At 41.6% G+C, this 19,437-nt stretch overlaps 1 protein-coding gene across 1 annotated transcript in view; it reads left to right on the top strand.

Annotated features, from left to right (window-relative positions):
- The window catches only part of LOC147885555 (ABC transporter A family member 8-like), a 100,234-nt gene extending 87,818 nt beyond the window's left edge, over positions 1–12,416 (top strand). Inside the window, exons 16-17 of the mRNA XM_087396092.1 lie at positions 11,612–11,700; positions 11,843–12,416. Of these exons, the coding sequence (XP_087252218.1) occupies positions 11,612–11,700; positions 11,843–12,124 (371 nt within the window). The 3' untranslated portion in view covers positions 12,125–12,416. The remainder of the gene's footprint in view (positions 1–11,611; positions 11,701–11,842) is intronic.
- The last annotated feature ends 7,021 nt before the right edge of the window (positions 12,417–19,437 follow it).

Genomic DNA, 19,437 nt, shown 5'->3' on the forward strand with positions numbered 1-19,437 from the left:
AGTGAGCTCCTAATTGTTCATAGAAAATACACTTCATACTACCCTCTACCCTAATTGTTCACATAAAATACACTCCATACTACCCTAGAGCGAACAGCCAAGCAAAGAGCTGTAGTAAAACTCTATGCTTAACAATAACCTACATGGTAGAGGTTGGCCAAAATGATTGGGAGCACAAACTCACAGCTGTGCTTGGGCATACCGCACTGCATATAAAGTTGCAACCAATTGCACACCCTTTAGCCTTGCATTTGGTGTAGAAGCAATAATGCCCATGGAGTTTATAGTGCCAAGCCTAATGGTGGCATTCCAAGGAAAAATATTTGAAGAGGCCACCTATGAGACGCTGATTAAGCTCAAGCAGCATGACAAAACAAGGCTTAGAGCAGCATACGGCATAAAAGTTGAAAAACTTCATTGAAAATGGTGGTTTGACTGCAACCTAAAGAACAAGGATGTTAGTGAAGGTGACCTTGTGCTATTGTGCATCATGAGGAACACTTAGCAGAAACGTAAATATTGTAGAATGGGGTCTGTATCAGGTCGTGGAGATCACACCGCAAGGGTCATGCCACATTGTAATCCTTGATGGAGTGGAAATGGATGGCTTCATTAATGGGATCAAACTTAAAAGCTATCATGGTCCCTCGACTCTCCAAACCCTACAAGGCACCCATCGAGAAAAAGGACTAAAAAAGGAGGTTGCCCACATGTTAAGGCAGGTAATAGAAGAGGCTCGAGCCCACCAAGCCAAAATGAAACATTTAGTGCTAATATCAATTTACAAGGTAGCTATAGAGGGGCTAGACCCACTTGAATACCTAACCATTGCCCCTGGTAGGTTGCTAGTGGACTTTTAGGTGTGCGAGGAGATGATCCACTTTGCTGAAGCTTTTGTGGACCCCAGGGCAATCCATAACGTGATCTCACAAGAGGTATGCGACCAACTAATACCCGAGATAAACCTTGACACCACCCCTATACTTGTACGAGCTGTAAATGGTCAAGGAACGCCAGCCATGGGCTATAGAGGGATCACAAATCATCGACAAAAAAATATGACCAGCTACGTGAAGGTGGAGATCATTGGGGTGGGGGTGGAGGTGGAGGGGATCAGATCAATTAGATAGGGGAGAAGAGACTTGTGCTACTAGCTTGCCTGTGTAAGCATTGTACTAGCGACTCAAGGTGAATGGGTTTAAGGTTGCTTGGTGGCATATTACTATTGGAGAACTAGTTTTCATACTTGTTGGTAGTGTCAATAGGGAGTGTGTGTGTTTTCGTCTCTGCGTGCACTTGTTAATAAGTAGGGCCTCTTGTGCACTTGCACCAAAGTGCCTTTTGTGCATTCATACCACAACACCCTTGTACACTTGCACTAGAATGCTTCCATATCTTTACATCCCTTGCACACCTACACCGTTGTCCTTTCGCCCCCTTGCACCTCCTTGCAATAGTGGCCCTAGGACGCCAGTGATACTTTCGGAATAGAATGAGCCCTGATCTCAGATAATTATGGTGATCATCACAGTGGCACTCTTTTGGTGCTAGGAGTATCACCTGAAGTGACATCTTAGGGTCCTAGGGTTAGAAAGAGAAGGCTTATGCTGTACATCTTTGACGATTTTGAGGGAGCGAGTGAGAGAACTAGAAGGCTCTTGAGGAGATTGGAGAAGAGAGCGGTACATAAGATGGAAGCTCAGAAAGTCCTCTAGTAGAGCATAAAGTGAACCAATCCTAGCAATGGTCAAGAGGTTCTTGTGGACTTGGACCAACAAAAGTAGTGGTGGTTAGATGAGACTTGTGATTCAGAGGATGAGGTACAAAAGGAGAACAAGTCAAGGAGGACAAAGCCTCAAAGCTCGCAAATGTCAGAGTACGTTCCCTCCTCTTCTACAGGCATGTCTTCATCAGTACCCTCCCCTTTTGCAGCCATTTCTTCATCAATAGCCACATTGTCAACGTTCGCAATAATTTCAGTATTTAACATTCAAAACCATTGATGCTACTCAATCCTCTGTGACCTATAACCTTGGCTTCTTTTTTTTTTAAATTTTTTCAAAGAAAGGAGCCTTCTATTAATGCTTGAAAGATTTCATACATAACAATAGCCCCGAAGGTGCTGAGTATGAAAAACCGGAAAAGGCTGAAAGAAAGAAAATCGGCCTGTTCTAGAGAAACCCAGCTCACTGCCTAGTGGATCTCCGGAACTAGGGCTAACAGCCAAGTGGGAGGACTATACAGCCAGCGAATCCCTCGCGGAGTGAAGATGTAGAAAACACCTGCAGGCCAAGCCTTGTAGAAACGAGCACGCCTCTTAATAGTCGCCCTGAAGCCTGGAGTCCCGCGCTCCCAATGGACAGTAGAGTGTAAATGATATCCTGCCAGATGGCACCAAGGTAGCCAAGGGTGGAACCGGGTGCTCTCCCATCACAAGACTGCAGTGAGCCACCCAAATGTTCCAAGCCGTGATGCTGGCTACCACCTCCCAAACACTGTCCTCCCTAGGAGGAGGAGCTAGGGTGTCAGGGGGGACTGCCTCGTGGAGTGCAATGCTCTGAATGCTCTGACCCTGTATCCGGTAGGCTGGGGAGATCTCATCAATCTGAAACGCGTGTCGTCCCTCTGTCAACCAAGCCACCATCCCCCAAGTGTAGTCTCTGTGGAGACTCTGCATACGTGTCATAATCTTGAGGGATCTCATCTAGATCCTCGCTGCGCTATGACAGCTCCATAGACAGTGCAGGATAGTCTCCAAGACACCATATGAGCAGCAATGGCACTGCCCCTCCACTCGCATCCGCTCCAACCACGGGCTGATGGGCAAGTCTCCGTGGGCTGCCAGCTAGAAGAAGTATGAAATCTTCCTCGGCAGCAAGCTAGACCACAACCGCGTCCAAAACCTCGAGCGAACATCCTGGGGCACTCTCTGGGTCACCCAGTGTCTCTCCCTCGAGGGAGTCCACCTCGACGAGTCCATTTGAAGTCTGTTGCCAATCCGTGTGGTGTAGGAAAAGAAAGGCACCTCATCTATCGTCTCAGCTAGGCCGCCCCTGGAGGGCCATAACCACTCCCTCGGGTCCCACTGGACCTCCCTCAGGGGTCTACCCTCCCATAGCTAGAGGCGTCCTGCTCTGAGATACTGAGAGGATCAATGTGCCACTCCTTCCCCACCACTCTGATCATCTGCCAGTGTATCCCATCAAGAATCCCATCCATCTTAGGGTCACCCTCACTCCTAGTGAGGGGCTGAAGTAGGCCTCCAGGTCTTACACGGAAGAAGTCGGGGTGCGTGCTACCGCGCTGCATCAAAATCCTCAAGGGAACACCAGTACGAGAAAACTGCTGCAACCATTTGCTGTCTCTCGTGAAGTACTTCCCACTAGGACTCAAGAATGGCTAAGTCAATCTCGCCCATCCGCTACCCTGCCCCTCTCAGATGCGCTAGGGCGTCAAGCCTCGCCTTTGCCTCCATAGGTAGCCTGCTCCAGCAACCAAAAGACCCTGTTGGACCACTGTCCCACTGTGCCTAACCAATGTGAGTCCACTGCCCAAGCATACGTCCCTCCTGATCTGTGACCTCTGGGTGCCACATAAGGGGCTGGCGCTCAAACTCCTCTTTGCATCTAGGAAGAGCATGGATGAGACCCCTTGTTAGTCTCAGCCAAACCCTATGGAGACTCCTCATTAGGGGGGAGCCCTTCCCCACAAGGGGGACCTCTGAGAAGTTCCATCTATGTGAAGGCTTCCACTATCCCCCCGTGCATGGGGTGTTCCTTATAACCTTGGCTTCTTGTCGCTTCTAGCCTCTACATCCACCATACACTAATGGTTATTGCTTCAATCATGCCTTTGGCACCCTCCATGTCCTTTTCAACTTCTCTCCCATCTTTTGTCTTTTTCACCACCCATGTCTTTCTTGGTTGCTTACCTATCATACATGGATTCTATCCTACCGCTATCTTTTCCAACTACTTTTGCACCCTTGATGACTTCAACATCCTCATGCACCCTCCATCTACATTTGTGTCAGTAGTGACGTGTGCACTAATATTGTCATCCCTAGTGGTACTTGGCTCGACCATGCCCGTTGCACCCTCTATCCCCATGGCATTGGCACTATCTCTAATTTGTCGACCATCCCTTCCACTATTGTACTCACTTTAGAGCCAAGTGGTGGAGTTGGAAACCCTCAATTCCACAAAGAGGGGATGACTTCTCAACAAAGTCCATGTGAAGACACAAAAGTTCATGGGACAACTGCATGAGAATTTGGAGGCACACTTAGGCAATTTCTCACAGCTTGTAAGGCTAAGGGGTAGAAAGTGAGCATGCCTTCTTACACATTTTCCCCTCCACTTTAGAAGATCGTGCGATGTCTAGTACAATGAGTTTCCCCCATATCATTTCTAGACATGGTCCGACTTGAAGGATGAATTCTTAAGAACTCTCAAGCTAGGGACGTTTGAGTACATGGTTATCCATGAGTTATCCACCATCATGATGAAGACGGGGGAGAATATCTCTGAGTGGTGCATCATGATGAAGGTACTAGCAACTAAGATGGTTGCCTTGCACGAAGGAGTGTTTTTAAAAGGCTCTATTCTTCTTCATTGCAGTGAGGTTTATCGACAAGCTACTTGAGCATGCCATCTTGCAAGATTTTCTCAGAGAAGCCATGAAAATAGAGAGATCTCAACTCAGCTTTGAACTACCTAGAGCTTCACAATTTGCACCTCGTGGAGGTGGAATCTTTGGAATGAAAATGACTAGGGAAATTGGACCACATCAAAGTAGGATTGAAGGTAAGAACATAGGTTGAGGAGGCATTGTCCTTTGAGACCTAGGCCAGGAGTGGTTTCTAGTGCAATGAGTGCAGAGGTCTCAGACATAGCCACTTAGAATTCCTTTTGAAACACAATGTATCAAACTCTGCTTCATTTTTTCACATTTTTCTAGATTCGTGCAAGGTCTTAGACATAGCCACTGGGAATTCCTTTCAAAACACAAGGTATCAAACTCTGCTTCATTTTTTCACATTTTTCGAGATTCGTGCAATGATGCTTATAGGTTATCTCAAGGTTTTGAGGAATCTCCTATGAGAGATTCCAACAAGAGAACCTATTGTCGTTGTTGATGTCCAAATAGCGACAGTGAGCAATATGTTGTCTCCAGTAGTTACAACCCCATATCTACATTTATGATCTCATCAGAGCCTTCCCTGACTCCTCATGCTACTCCACCATCACTTTTGTCCAATCCCCCTCTACTCCCAAGCTTTTGTATCCAATCTTGTGGTAAACCCTTAGCTGTACTATCCACCCTATCAATCACAGCTCCTTTTACCCATGGGTTAGATAAGGTGGATATTGGGGAGGTTGGGGAGGACCTTGAAGAAAGAAAAGAAAGTAAGAAACTTTATTAATATCTATGAAAGACCAAAGGGTCTATGAGACTAAAAAGAAAGAATGAAACCTAAGAAGGGGGGCCACTAAAATGGGCGCCCCTTACCCACGGATGGTGCTTGTGACGAGAAATACATCGCACTATCGCTGCAAGAGAGACCCACAATGGGGGAGCAAACAACAAGGAGAATCCCATGGTCGTCTATCAATCGGTCACCCGTCCTTGAGTGGTTGGACCTATGTATGCTATCTGTGGGACCAATACGACTGGACGATTAAGGAGAGACAAAAGGAGCACGTCTGACAGTGGCTAAGGATCTGGCGAGGGCTAGCGTTGAGAGAGAAAATCAGTGATACAGCTAGGAGAATTCTTAATGCAGGTTACTTTTGGCCATGCCTCCATAAGGATGTATATGAATGGTGTTGAAGTTGTAAAATATGCCAAAAGTTTGCCAATGCCAGAGGCACACTCTCATGTACAACCAGAGAAAGAGAGATCTCATAGGGGACGGTGATTATTAATTTCCCTGGCTATTTTTTTTTTTCTCCTTCAAGGTACTTGTCAAGCTCCTCTATAATTTCTGTGTAGGTGCCATCCCTCCTCTATAGTTTCTGTGATGTGGCTTGCTGTCTGTCAAGTACTATCGTCACTTCAATGGTCTATCTCCCCACATCAAAGAGAGAGGATATAACTACGACCCTCATGTGAGTATCCACTCGGGATCAGATCTAGCGAGTAGTGTCCTATGGCTCTCTCTTGCATCTGATGCCCTGTTGTCCCTGGCTTGGGTCCTTTGGCTGGATTGGGCCGGTCCCTCATGTTCTCTCCTTTGTGCTCATATCAGCTGAAGACAGTGGTGCCATCCACAGATCTCATAGTATACAAGACATCTGAAAGCATAGTGATCCTCTGTCTTGGCCTCTTGCATATCACATAAAGTGCAGATCCATCTCATGCCCTCTGCTTGTCTTGTCTCAACCTGTAGCCTTTATGAAGATACTCGAAACTGACCCATCAAGATTCTCAATGCATGTAGGAGATGAATCTGGGTGTAGCTTGGTGGTTTGATGAACCCCTCCGTTGAGATTTGTAAGCAATGATATCTGTAGAAGCAGAGTTTCACCGAATGCTCGGTAGGTGCTGACCTAGTCTTCAATGTGTAGAGTGGCAAGAGATCCTCTTTGATAACCTCGTTCACCTTGTGAGATGCAAGCGGAGTGGATGAAGCCTCAATGTTATACCAAAATAGTGCCAATTTGTCCATCTGTAGCCCTAGGCTTGGAACCATCTACGTGGCCAAGCATACCAGCTCCTCTGATCCCCCTCTGCCTCCAATGCCATAGATGAAGTCAGGGCTAGCCATGGCAGTCTGCCTTGTCCAGTAGTCGTGGTACCAAAGTCCCTAACCCTATGGAGCTTATCGACCACCTTGACGACTGCATCAACTTGTAGCGGCGGGGTGGTCCCAAAATCTGCAAGTATGATCTGATGCAAAACCAATGGCTTACTGGGGATCATCTAAGCGAGAAGTAGAACGAGACGTCTCTCTATGCGGGACAAATCTGTCTCCAATATGTCTGTCCCCCAAAAGGGATTATTGTATATCCCTGTTGGGCGGACCAATGATTCAAAAAGAAGAGAGTTGGTTCAGGGATCTTGAAAATGTGAGTGGAAGCAATGGTGCTCGAGTCTGGCTAGTGTGGCATGTCCCCTGCTTTAAGAGGCCTGCATACCTGGTCCCATATGAAGACGGGACCTGAAAAGAGGACACTGTTATATGTGCAGGATGTAAGAATCTCTATTGGAGCCTCCCTTGTTTGACTCTGATCATGCTCATGATCTCCTCTGTCCACCCCATCGAAGTCTTGTCCCTACTTGATACCCACTCATATAGTGCCTAGACTGTTGAGATAATGTCCCGATTGTACCGAAGATTAAGTAAGCGTATGAAAAGCCGAGCTTATGATATAGTTTTGAAGGTTTTGCAAAAGCAACAATAAACACTCTGCTTCCACACGTGGATCTCCTTAATGATAGCCCTGAATGTAAACATGTGGTCCAATGTTGCATGATCTGCTCAGAAGCCTACGTGCCCCACCTACCTCCTCGCTCTCTGTCCCGTACACTCCGCCTCTTGGGTAATATGAGTATCAAGGGATATTTAATAAATCTTGGACATGACATGTTCAATCATGATGGTCCTGTAGTTTTCCAGACTCATGGGATCTCGTGTCTTGTGAATTGGAATAATAGTCTTGAAGGTCCAAGTGCAAGAAAAACCAGTCATAGAGTTGTTTTATTGTATATCTTCTCGGGAGATTTTTCAATGGCTTTGGTTCATACCATAAAGCTGTGAATGTTATAGGAGTTCCCTTGTCATTCCTTTCTATCTTAGCAACCTTTGCAACCCAAATTGGGCGACCTTGGTCATCCAACTCTGAACCTGGATCAGATGCCCAAACTGCAATGAATAGACCCTCTTCAATCTCATTAGATGGTATAAACTTTGGTAAGGGTTTGTCTCCCTTCTTGCCACAATATTTTCAAGGTAAAAGGAATTCCTCTGCTTCCTCCATATCTACTAACATACTTATATCCAAAGGAAAACTTGGTGACCTAGCTTGTTCCAACTAGTGTGTGTACTAATACCATGTGCAATGTATTCCGTACAAAACCTTTATGATCTTTGGATCGTCCGTTATGTAGCTTGAGGGTAGGATATTGATGTTACTGTGAGTGAACAGTGCATAGGAAGTGGGGCATGGTAGATGTGGGAGGTTTGACTATTTTTAGAAGTACTATTCACCCTACCAACCACAATTCTTAAGGGGTGGATCCTACTACCCACGGGGTACATGATGTGGGTATCGGGGAGGTTTGGGAGGACTTGGAAGAGGGGTAACCTTGAACGATTGGTGGTGTGCTATAAATGTGGAGGGTATGGCCATTACCAAGACGAATGTACTTTGCCATTTCCAGTACCATCTTGCACATGGTGGAACGTCAATGACCACCACAGTAGAGACTGCCTAAATGAATCCACACCTCAAGTTGAGATGGCAATGCGTGGGGAGGTAGACAACCAACACACGATTGAGGTGGTGTTAGGAGCAATGACGAGGTTGCAATCCAAGATGGCACCTCTGATGAATCGACATCAAGACCTCATCATCATGTAAACCCTAGTCCACCTTAAAGGACTGGCACAAGGGTTCAGAGTGAGTCATGGACTACTTTAGCTGACAACTCACTTACGAAAACATGCCTTTGTTTCCATGCTTCTAGTTTAAGGAGGATAATTGAAAGCGCGCCATTCTCAAAGCCCATGCCAGTTTCCAAAGGTGATACTTCCAAGGGTGGCCAAAGTATGCCTTCATGATACCAAAGTGTGGTCAAAAGCATCACATGGGACATCTAATTCAGTTTTAATTAAGAGGGAAGCACTCCACAATTTCCTTCAAAGAATTACGAGCGTAAGATGTGCATCTGGCCCAAGAAGTTCAAAGAGAGAAGGATAGAGTATGGGCAAAGACGAGCAAGCATCACCTTTCACCCTTGTACAAAGACGTACTTGGATGTTCAAGTCCAACAAGGATGAGGAGTCGCACAGCCGTTGGATGCAAAAAACACAGTAGAGCTACATATACCTTTATAGTCTATCACATCCACAGTTCACATTTATTGTAGCCACGCGACAACATACAAAATGTACTTTCATTCCAAATCCTCATCTTTACATCATTCCAAATAAAACTTCCTAAGGAATATTCTCCTGATCTGGCAACTCATATCAATCCACTCTTCATCTTTCACATGCAATATCAGATGCCATGTATCTCCTGACACAACTGAGAAGAGATTGAAACTGCACTATGTTGTGTTTTTAGAGGATGAGTTTGGGAATGTTTCCTGGATTCATCTAGGTATATGCTTCTGCCGTATTAGCGGACGTATTAGCGGACATGCAAATTTCACCTTGTGAAGTTTTCGTCCAAGTTGCGGCCTGCTGGTATTGTGATAATTCTTTCTATCTTAAATGGTGCGTTGCCCTATTAGCTAGATTTAGATTTAGATGCTTGTTGGGGAGAGACTAAAAGGAAAATGTTTAGACTTCACAAGCAGTTGTAGGTTTAATGAAGAGATTTTGGACTACCTTTTGATTACCCTTCTCCTTTAGTGCTAGCCTTCATCATGGCTGAGTTGACAGAAACTCAGTACGAAGACTTTGTATAAATGGATGCTCAAGTATGTGTGGGTGTATGGATTTGTATGTGTGAGAGCATATTTTTATACTATGGTCTACATCCACTGTTGGGCGCTGATGATGTCAGTGGGGATGTCATAGTAGCTAGTCCCTGCTATGCATGATGGAGTTTATGGTTTTCAACCTTGTGAGTGACTATCATGAGATTGAAACTGCACTATGTTGTGTTTTTAGAGGATGAGTTTGGGAATGCTTCCTGAATTCATCTGGGTATATATAGTGCACCTTATATTGAAAAACACACAACTCACAAGACAACCACTCACAAAGTAACCACGGTGAGAAATCTTATTCTCCGAAACAGATCTCCCTTTGCAAAGGATGCTCCAAAATGCAATACTTTCGCGCAAAAAACATACTTCCCGCGATGGAATTGCTTGGAGAGGCCACAATTGCTCATGGGTGTGTAGAAAACCGCAGACCAGCAAAAATGAGAGGTCCAAGGGCTGCCAAACAGCTTGAACAAGCTGCCAATGGCTGAGGGAATGGATCCCCAACTTGCTCTGATACCACTGTAGGCTAGGGCAAGCAATGGAAGCTTATAAATGAAGGAGAGAGGACAAAAAACGAGCTGCTGTAATGAATTGCTGCAAAACTGAGTTGAGGCTCAAGAGAGAGCCAATATAACAAAACCCTAGGGCAAAGTGCCCTAACTGGAATAAGTGTCCTAAGTGGTACATGTACTAACTGTACCAACTGATCTAAATGATTGTAACTAGGCCTACAAGGCACATACCACGGAATGAGTGGCACCTATGGATAGCCCATAGAATGGCCTACAATTCTACATACCTGTACTATCATAGTTGCTATATCCATGATGGACAAATATGTGCAACCATGATATTGATTGCATGTATATTTGATATGTGTTCAAGATACTTCAGCCATACCATGGGGGGGGATTTGTAGGCACTTAGCCCTAGAATTGCTTCAATTAGTTAACTTTGGGGCCATATAGTGGCCACTCTTGTACTTTCTTTGTTATCCATTTGTAAGTACTTCTAGTTCTCTCAATTGTTCTTTTATCTTGCATGCCATTTCCACTCCACATGCAGTCTTGATGTATTGTCTTGTGGGATTACCAGTGTACAGCTGTAAATATGATGGCACATATAAAATGTATGACTTACAACGTACAGGGTTTGTGCGTTGTGCAAAAAAGGAAAATATTTTGGGCGTATATGAATGGATTGCTACCTGATATAGTAGCCTTGCAGGAGCATAATAAGCATAGATATGCAGGCCAATCAGGGCTATGATATTTTCTATGCGGGTGACACTTCTTTTGGGTGTGGTAGTGCTTGTGAAGCATGCTCTTCTCCTAGTTGTGACTTACAATGACAGAGAATGGCCAAGAATATCGACAGATTGTTGTTTCAAAGGCCGTATCTATGTTGGCAAACTCTCGCCGGATGCCCTTCTCTGCACAAAACTCGTCAAAGACTTGGGAATAGAATTCACCATCTTTATCAGCCCTATTCACCACCTTTATCAGCCCTAAGGGATTTCACGGTCACCGGGACTTATTCTCCACAAGAGCACACCACTCTCGAAACTGGGAATACGACAGAGCTGGAAATTATACCCATGTGAATCTGCTGAAATCATCGATGCTGCTTTATATATGTTATTCTCTTGCTTTTTCATGAAAGGGATAGCAAGTGCCAAGTAGATTCAAAATAGAAAAGAAAACATATCTTAATTGCTCCATCGATCCAGAACTGTCAAGCAGCAAAGAAAAGTGTTATTGTTGCTACATGCATGCACATCTATCAACTGCTATATAAATTAAGAATTCTCCTCCTTTTGTTAAAGGCGAATGCAAACATGTGTAATAAATTTTATAGGTTTTTTAATAAATCTAAAAATAGGTTTATCATGAGTAACATGATCTTCAATGGCTTGTTTACATACACTTATTCGACGATACTTGTGTAGCACATTCGATGGAAGAGGCTGAGACACTATGTGATCGAGTGGGCATATTTGTTAATGGCCAGCTCCAATGTATTGGAAATGCAAAAGAGGTTGATAACCCACTAGTTTGTCGAATTTCATTGATAAAATTGTTGAGTGCATCACAAAGATAGCAATCTATCTTATATCTTCTTTTCAATGCTATTTTTTACTTTCCCTCAAACATTGCTTCAAATGATATGTTTGGCGCAGCTCAAGTCAAGATATGGTGGTTTGTACATCTTCACAATAAGTACCCGTCAAAGTCAAGAAACAGAAGCACAAGAAGTGGTACAACAGATTTCTTCAACTGCAAAAAGGATATACAGTCTCTCCGGCACTCAGAAATTTGAACTGTCCAAGAAAAACGTGATAATTGCAGATGTTTTCAGAATTATAGAACGTGCCAAGATGCACTTGGACATCCAAGCGTGGGGCTTCACAGACACCACACTAGAAGATGTGTTCATTAAAGTAGCTCATGAAGCATTGTGAGTGTTTCCTAATCATGAGCCTCGGCAAAATAAGTCTCACTATAGTTTGGAAAAGAAGTCGAATGTCTGGGTAGATTGTTGTGAAGGCTTAATTATCAATGAGTTTGTGTGAACATTTTTCATGTGCTTACATCGAGGTTGATATGCTTGAAGAAACACCAAACTTTGTTTTAAGAAAGGCATGACTACAGAAGCCGTCCAATCTCTGTTGTCTAATGCTTCTTGGATTTCATGTTCTCTCTTATCCAGGTCCATGGCGTAGGGTTCTAGTCAAGCTTCTAGTCCAGCTTCACGTCCCCTCAATCTAGTATCACTCCATGTAATGATCTGACGACTCATGCCATCATCAAGATCTAATTTGTCAAAAGTTTAATCAAAGTTGTCACGTTTGGTTCTTCTACATTTATTGAAGTACCTCAATATGCATGCTATAATGTGTTTTTTAAAAGCATTAGTAATCCATGAGGGGCCTCACGTTACATAGTCTTGAAAAACCTTCTATTCAACTTTCTCTGGCAGCTACGTTGACTCATGTTTGTCTTATTACCCAATCCTTGTAAACTCAGAACGTCCACAATTTGTCCAAATATGATTTCTTTGCAATATAATTTTTCAAAATTTCTCATTTGATCTTATCCTTGATTGCCCTCTAGTGTAATCAAGGATCCGGTTTGTGCCAAGCTTGCTAGATTTGCAGGGAAGCTTAGGATCTACATCAAAGATTGGACAAGTAAATAAGATTTAGGTTCATGAACAATGAACCTAAACCTTATTCGTAGCAAACGTTTTTAAATAAAAGTCTGGATACAAGATTTGGGATCACTAAAACCAGCAGGATATTCTTTACAACATAGCCAAAAGCATGCATAGATAGATATCAATCTGGGGCCACAAACCTGTTCAGGTTCTGCTCCTGACAGCATGAAGCATGGGATGGTAATCATACGATGATCATCGACTCTTAGTCCTTGACATCCAATACTTGATATATTACAAGTCTGTACTCGTCAATGCTGACTTGTAAACAAGTCCAAAGGATCATTGGGCAGTTCAAATGACACAGCATGAAGATTTGAGTGACATAAAACACAGCAGCAAATGATGGGGAGGACGCCTACTTTTCAAAGAGCATCTGAGGCTGTCTGGTGTCCGGCAGTGGTTAGCAACATTATACTCATATTTCCTGGACTAGTCCAAATAGTTAATTGATCTTATCATCCATGCTGTCAAAACTGTGTCAGTCTCTAGGTCAGATGACAAAGGAAAATTAGTGGGCAATGCTCACCCCCAATGCATTCTTTATGTATCTCAAATTGATTGCAGGTTCCATCATTTCTAGTTGCCTTGCGCACAGACTCTCTATATTTGGGAACATATTAGCAATGCTACTAGAAATTGGTCATGATTTTAAGAATGACTCAGGAAAATTGAAGAACAGCTGGCAATAAATTATTTTTGCTAGCGTGATAGGGAAAGAGAATCATTAAGAAAGCCGGTTTTAAAGGGGGAATCAGAAATAAATTGATTTGAAATTCAGCTCAATTGTAAATGTAAATGTTGGATAAAAAATACTTTCAAAGAAAGTTGTTTATGCTATGTTAGTCAAGAAAGAATTAAAGAAACAACTAATATAGCATCTCAAAGGGTCTGGTTTACATCCGGTAAGAGCATGTAATTACCCTTGGGGACTAATAACAAGTCTCCTTTACCTCTTTGCATTCTCCAGAGAAGCTGTTTAGCATTCTTCTAGGGTTTTAAGCTCATGCATGTGGGCACATTAGTGTTGGGAAGCTGTACGAAGGGGTGATATATTTTTTTGCAAAAGATTTGTTGTCAATGTTAGAGAATGGTATTTGAAAGAAGCGCATCTATATGGCGAATAATCCCATGAAGAAAGATTCAGTAAAGGAGATTAGCTAGGTGGCTTATTTTTGGCAGCCACCAAACTCCTCATGGGCTGGCCAGACACTTCACTATGGGTAGGCCTGGCCTAACACATCGCTGCTCCATGCTCTAGGTCATCACACTTTGCCTTCCTCATCTGGGTTATCCAAGTTGCTGCCAACGTTGACCCATTTACATTGCCCATATACATGGATCCAAAGCATTTAGAGATCAACATATCTCTATGTTACTTATTTCTGTAACATTTCTTTTTTCAAACAGCTTAGTTGTGCAAGGAGAAGCCTATTTCACACAATAAAAGAAAGAAAACACCTAGGGTTCGATGCAAAGGGAGAAACATGTTGGAAGGCAACCTGTAGGTGTTCTCTTTATTTTATCTGCAATGTGGAGACTCTTGTTCCAAAAAATCACACAATATGCAATGTAGAGGATTCTTCAATAAATTTGGCTGTAGGGACACTCCAAATACATCAAATCCTGCTTTGTGTTTTGAGTAATGTCCATGATGTAGGTGTTGTCTTCACTTTGGTGTCCCTTACCTCCCTTTCGTTGAATTCTTCATTTGGGCTACTTGATCTCTTCCATGTTCAACTCAAATGCATTGAGCGCAGCAGTTCGCTCGACATAAATGATCTAGACACAATAAATCGGATGCGACTTGACATGCTACGGCTTGCTTTCTAGGAATCACTTAACAAGATTAGACTTACTTATCTTTGTGCTTTCGCATGTACCGCGTAAGAGCATCCGATTGAGTTAATTGATCCACACTTCTTGCTCTGGTCATATTGGGAAACATTATCTACCACGCAGTTGTCAAGCTCTGTGCTGAATCTCATCCTTGGACCTTTCCATCTTGATAGTTTTTTGAAGAAAACCTTGGAGGGTTACTTGCTCTGAAAACTAAGCCATGATCCGTCTCGCAATTCAATGTAAATGGGACCTTAGGAATTGTAGCACTACATCATTATGTAGAATAGCAATTAGCACTCACCTTAAGAAGGGATTTTGAGATGCTTGTCTTCAAGTTGCATTGTTAAACAATTAAGGCATGCAACTTGTTGTCTAGTAAGATTGGCCATGATTATGTAAGAAAGTGAATATTTTGCATATTCATTGCACATGCTAAGTAGAAATGATTATGTAAGAAATGATTATGCTAAGTAGCCATGAAGGAAAAAAGCGATGCGAATTCTTGTAGAATTGGTTGTTTCCTTGTGTTCACTTACGCCTTATTAAGCTTCCTCCATTTTTGGTTGGCCCTCATTGCTTTGAATCTTCTCCTCTCTATGTAAGTCAAGGTTTCATATAGCTTATAACCACCACTTCTCTTCCACCTTGTCCAAGCTACCATATATTTTTGTTGGGCTATTGGCTTTGTGTAGCTAACCATTGGGCTCACAGCGTGCAAGAGTCAAGGTCCTTGACTCACAGGCCCATCTAAACTTCTATTCATTTTTTTAAGTGTTTTTCACTCTTTCCATTTTAGGATAAAAGTTAAGGCAAAAGTAGCCCAAGCGTTAATAAAATCTTTATGAAAACTTTGATTCTCACTAAAATTTGAGATATTGACTTGGATCATTCTTTTTTGCAAGTGATAAGTTTGTTCCAAGAAAAATGGCATATTCTCTCAAGAGCCTTACATCCATCAAAACAATTGGATTCCTTGTCACGTATAAGTTGTATCATTTCATCCTTAACATTGACTTTGATTAGGCGTAACACAATCAAATTGTCCATCTTGAATAAAGTAGCCCTTTTAAGGCTTGGTTTCATGACAATAAGGATCTTGACATGCCTTGAATGCATTGTAAAGTCTTCGTCCTTTGCATGTTGCCACTTTATTTCTTGAAAATCTATGTCTTCATTCTTCATGATAACCATCATAACTCTTCTTCTACTTAATGCATCAATACTTCATTCATAATACTATCTTTATGCTATTGCAAGAAAGCTACCCATTTTGCACATCTAGGTTGAAATCTCTCTTGACTTTGCAAACACTTCAATGCTTGATGATCACCATACACAATAAACTCATTTGGCAACAAGTAATACAAGAGCATATAATTATTGTTGATCCTTAATCTCAAAGGTCTAAGAAAAATATGTAAGATCAAGATAGGTGATGGCGATAGCTTTTCAAAAATACTTTTCAGCTTGTGGAGTCCATTTGAAGCCATGATTACTTCTAATGAAGGTTTGAAAAATCTCTCACAAACTTTTTGTGATCATTGACCATGATATGCAACTTTTGACTATCTTAAGTGTTGGCCATGTCATAATGGTTTTCACTTTATGAAATCTTTTCCAAACCCATCTTCAGATATCATGGATCCAAGATAAACAAGATTTTATTTGCAAAACTCACTCTTTTTCAAGTTAACATGCAACTCATTTTCTCTCAATTTTTGCACGACTATTTTCACATGTACAAAGTGCTCATCATATGACTTGTTGTAAATGAATATATCCTCAACTAAACAATGACATACTCACCAAGAAATGATCTCAAGACATGATTCATTAGCCATTAAAAGTTGCCATCTGTCCAAAAAGACATACATTTGTCTTGAAAGTTGTCTTTCATTGATCACCATCTCTTATTCTTATTTCGTAATAACCTGATCTTAAATCCATCTTAGAAAAGTAACTTGAACCTTGCAATTAGTTCATCATGTAATCCATTCTAGGGAAAGGATACTTCACTTTATGGTAATCTTGTTTATGATCTTGTTATCCATACACATTCTCCAGGTAGTGTCCTTCGGGGCAAGTAACATGGGACGTGAAGAAGGAGAAACATTGTCCTCTATCAGCCCTTTGTCCAATATTTCTTAGACATGCCTTCTTATCTTAGCATACTCTAAAGGACATGTCATATAGGCTAGTATATTTGCAAATGAAATCTCAAAAGAAAACTCATGCCCAACTTGGTGGTAACTCTTTGTGCATGGTGTCTTCATATTCTAGCAACGTATTTTGAAATTTTAAAGAAAACTATTCAAAGAATTAATCTTTGCATCCTCCTATCTCCTTACCATCAACAGATAGCATTGCATATTTTTTACAGCCACCTTCTTTTGAATTGCTTAGCTAAAAGCAATATCGAGTATTGACTATACCTTATGTTAGGAAATTGAGTTGGCATTGGGCATTGGGCATGTTATCTTGAGGTAAGCCAAAATTTTGTGTGGAAAAAAAATATGGACACAATAAAAAGAAATACAATCTTTTATCACACGAGCTAATAATATTTAAGCACAAAAGTATATGTAATTTAAAAAAATTTGTCTTGCAAAAAATTTATGTACATAATCAAAAGAGTATAGTTTTTAAGGCTAATATATTTAGTCAATTAAGTAGTATAAGCCACCAAAGAGTCCATCTTTCCTCCTTAGTTGCCTTTGTAGCAACATCTTTGACTTATCGTTTGCCTATCATTTCATTTGGGGTTCAAAGTCATGTTGGCATATAGATCGCTTGACCTTCTCATCAAGCATATCCCCACTTCAAGATTGTTAGAAAATCTTTCGAGAGGTGTAAGCCATGGTTTGTGAGATACTCACAATAGCGTGGCACATGTTATTGTTGATACCATGTAGACTTTGAATTGTTTTATGATGTATTTCATTCTTGTATTGGCCATAAGGAAGTGGCACTACTAGCCCATGCGATTTCATTCGCTTTATTGTGTCCATGAGATAAGGATGTTTTTTACCATTCCCTTGCTTTTGGGGAAAGGAATTGTGGTACATGTGGTCAACTGGCTAGGCTTCCTAGGTTGAGTAGCATGCAACTGAGGAAGAGATAATATATTGGTGACATTATGAGTGTGTTATGGATCGACTAGATGGTGGAGGTCAGAGGTATGTATAGTATTCATTGGTACTTTTAGAGAGATCTAGTCCAACATGCGGCACACCCACACTTTGAAGTAATAGGACCATCAATTTCACATGGATACGTATCCTACGAAGGTTATTATCTTAATGGTAGAACTTGATGATAACTATACGATTGCACCATAGCAAGCAACATTCTTTCCTTTTAAAGTCACATTTATAAGAATTTATGTCCTTCCTATCACCTCATTGTTGTTATTTACTAGTGCCTAGATTACTATTATGCATAATCTCCTATGAGACTGGCCATGTGGAAGGAGAAAGGCGCATATGTCTAGCTGTATCTTGTGCCTCCCACATCCAAGCCTATCTCATAAAGCATAAATGGTAGTTTGCAAATCCTATGCCGCAAATGTGGTGCAAGAACAAGGAGACATGGGCTTTGATACCATGTCACAAAAATAGGAAAGTTTGGGGGAGAGGAATGAACACACATACTAATTTTACACTACATTATAATGAAAAATATTATCAATATATACATGTTTACCCCTTAGGGTTAGGGTTAGACTATACACCTGATTTCTTTATATTCCTCTTCTAAAGGACATATTTACACCATTCTAAGTAGGGAGCACTTTCTTGGGAGGCAAATCCATGGTAGTTGGTGAAAAGACCAAGGATAGAATATTAATTTATCATGAGATTTTCAACCAAAACTCCAATGCCCCCCCATTCCCCCACATCACATGTCCAAGGGGAGGGTATTAAATTTTGAGATAGTCAAGGGTAGCATTTTGATAGTTAATGGTGACCTTTTAGTGAGAAAATAATGATATTTATTTTACTACCACAATTGATTGATTGAGGGAAGCACACATTCCCGTAAAATGCATGCTAGGTAATTATCCACAAAGTCCTCCTCCATCCACTCAATATCAATCAACTTTTCAATACCATTGACAATTTGGTGAAATCTATTTTGTGCAGTTCACTAGAAATCCTCATACATAATATATAACTAGTGTGTAACCTTTGACAAGCCGCAGCGTATCAAAAATATATAACTAGTGTGTAACCTTTGACAAGCCGCAACATATCAAAAAAATTCTATAGTTCAAGCTTCCAAACCATGTGCTCTGACAAAAAGGAGCATGTCCTGGCAAATGGAGTCTGAGCATTCTTGTAGCAAAAGTTTGGACTTCTAACAATTAGCCATTTCCCTTCTGGATCATCAAAATGAGCACAAACATTATGCCAATCAGAAAAGAGAAAAACTTTTTCGTTATTACTAGATCAGTATTCTAGAAGAATCTCATTGAGAAAGGCATGATAGAAGTAGATCAGCCACCATAGATGGCCAAATAATATATAGACAAGAAAAACAGTATGCTTTAGATGGAGAAAGACATCACCGAGTACTTGAAGATGTGAACATGGAATGTTAAGGCAATTTGCATGAGCTTTTATAGCCATGGACAAAAATCCTATCCATCCTATTGGTGTACATTCATCTATATCTTTAAGGAATGAGAATCCTCCTATGTACCAATTGCATGTTGAT

The sequence above is a fragment of the Dipteris shenzhenensis genome, chromosome 25 (genome assembly GCF_047967505.1).
Source record: "Dipteris shenzhenensis isolate YYH24624 ecotype China chromosome 25, Dip_SZ_1.0, whole genome shotgun sequence".
Classification (NCBI taxonomy): Eukaryota; Viridiplantae; Streptophyta; class Polypodiopsida; order Gleicheniales; family Dipteridaceae; genus Dipteris; species Dipteris shenzhenensis.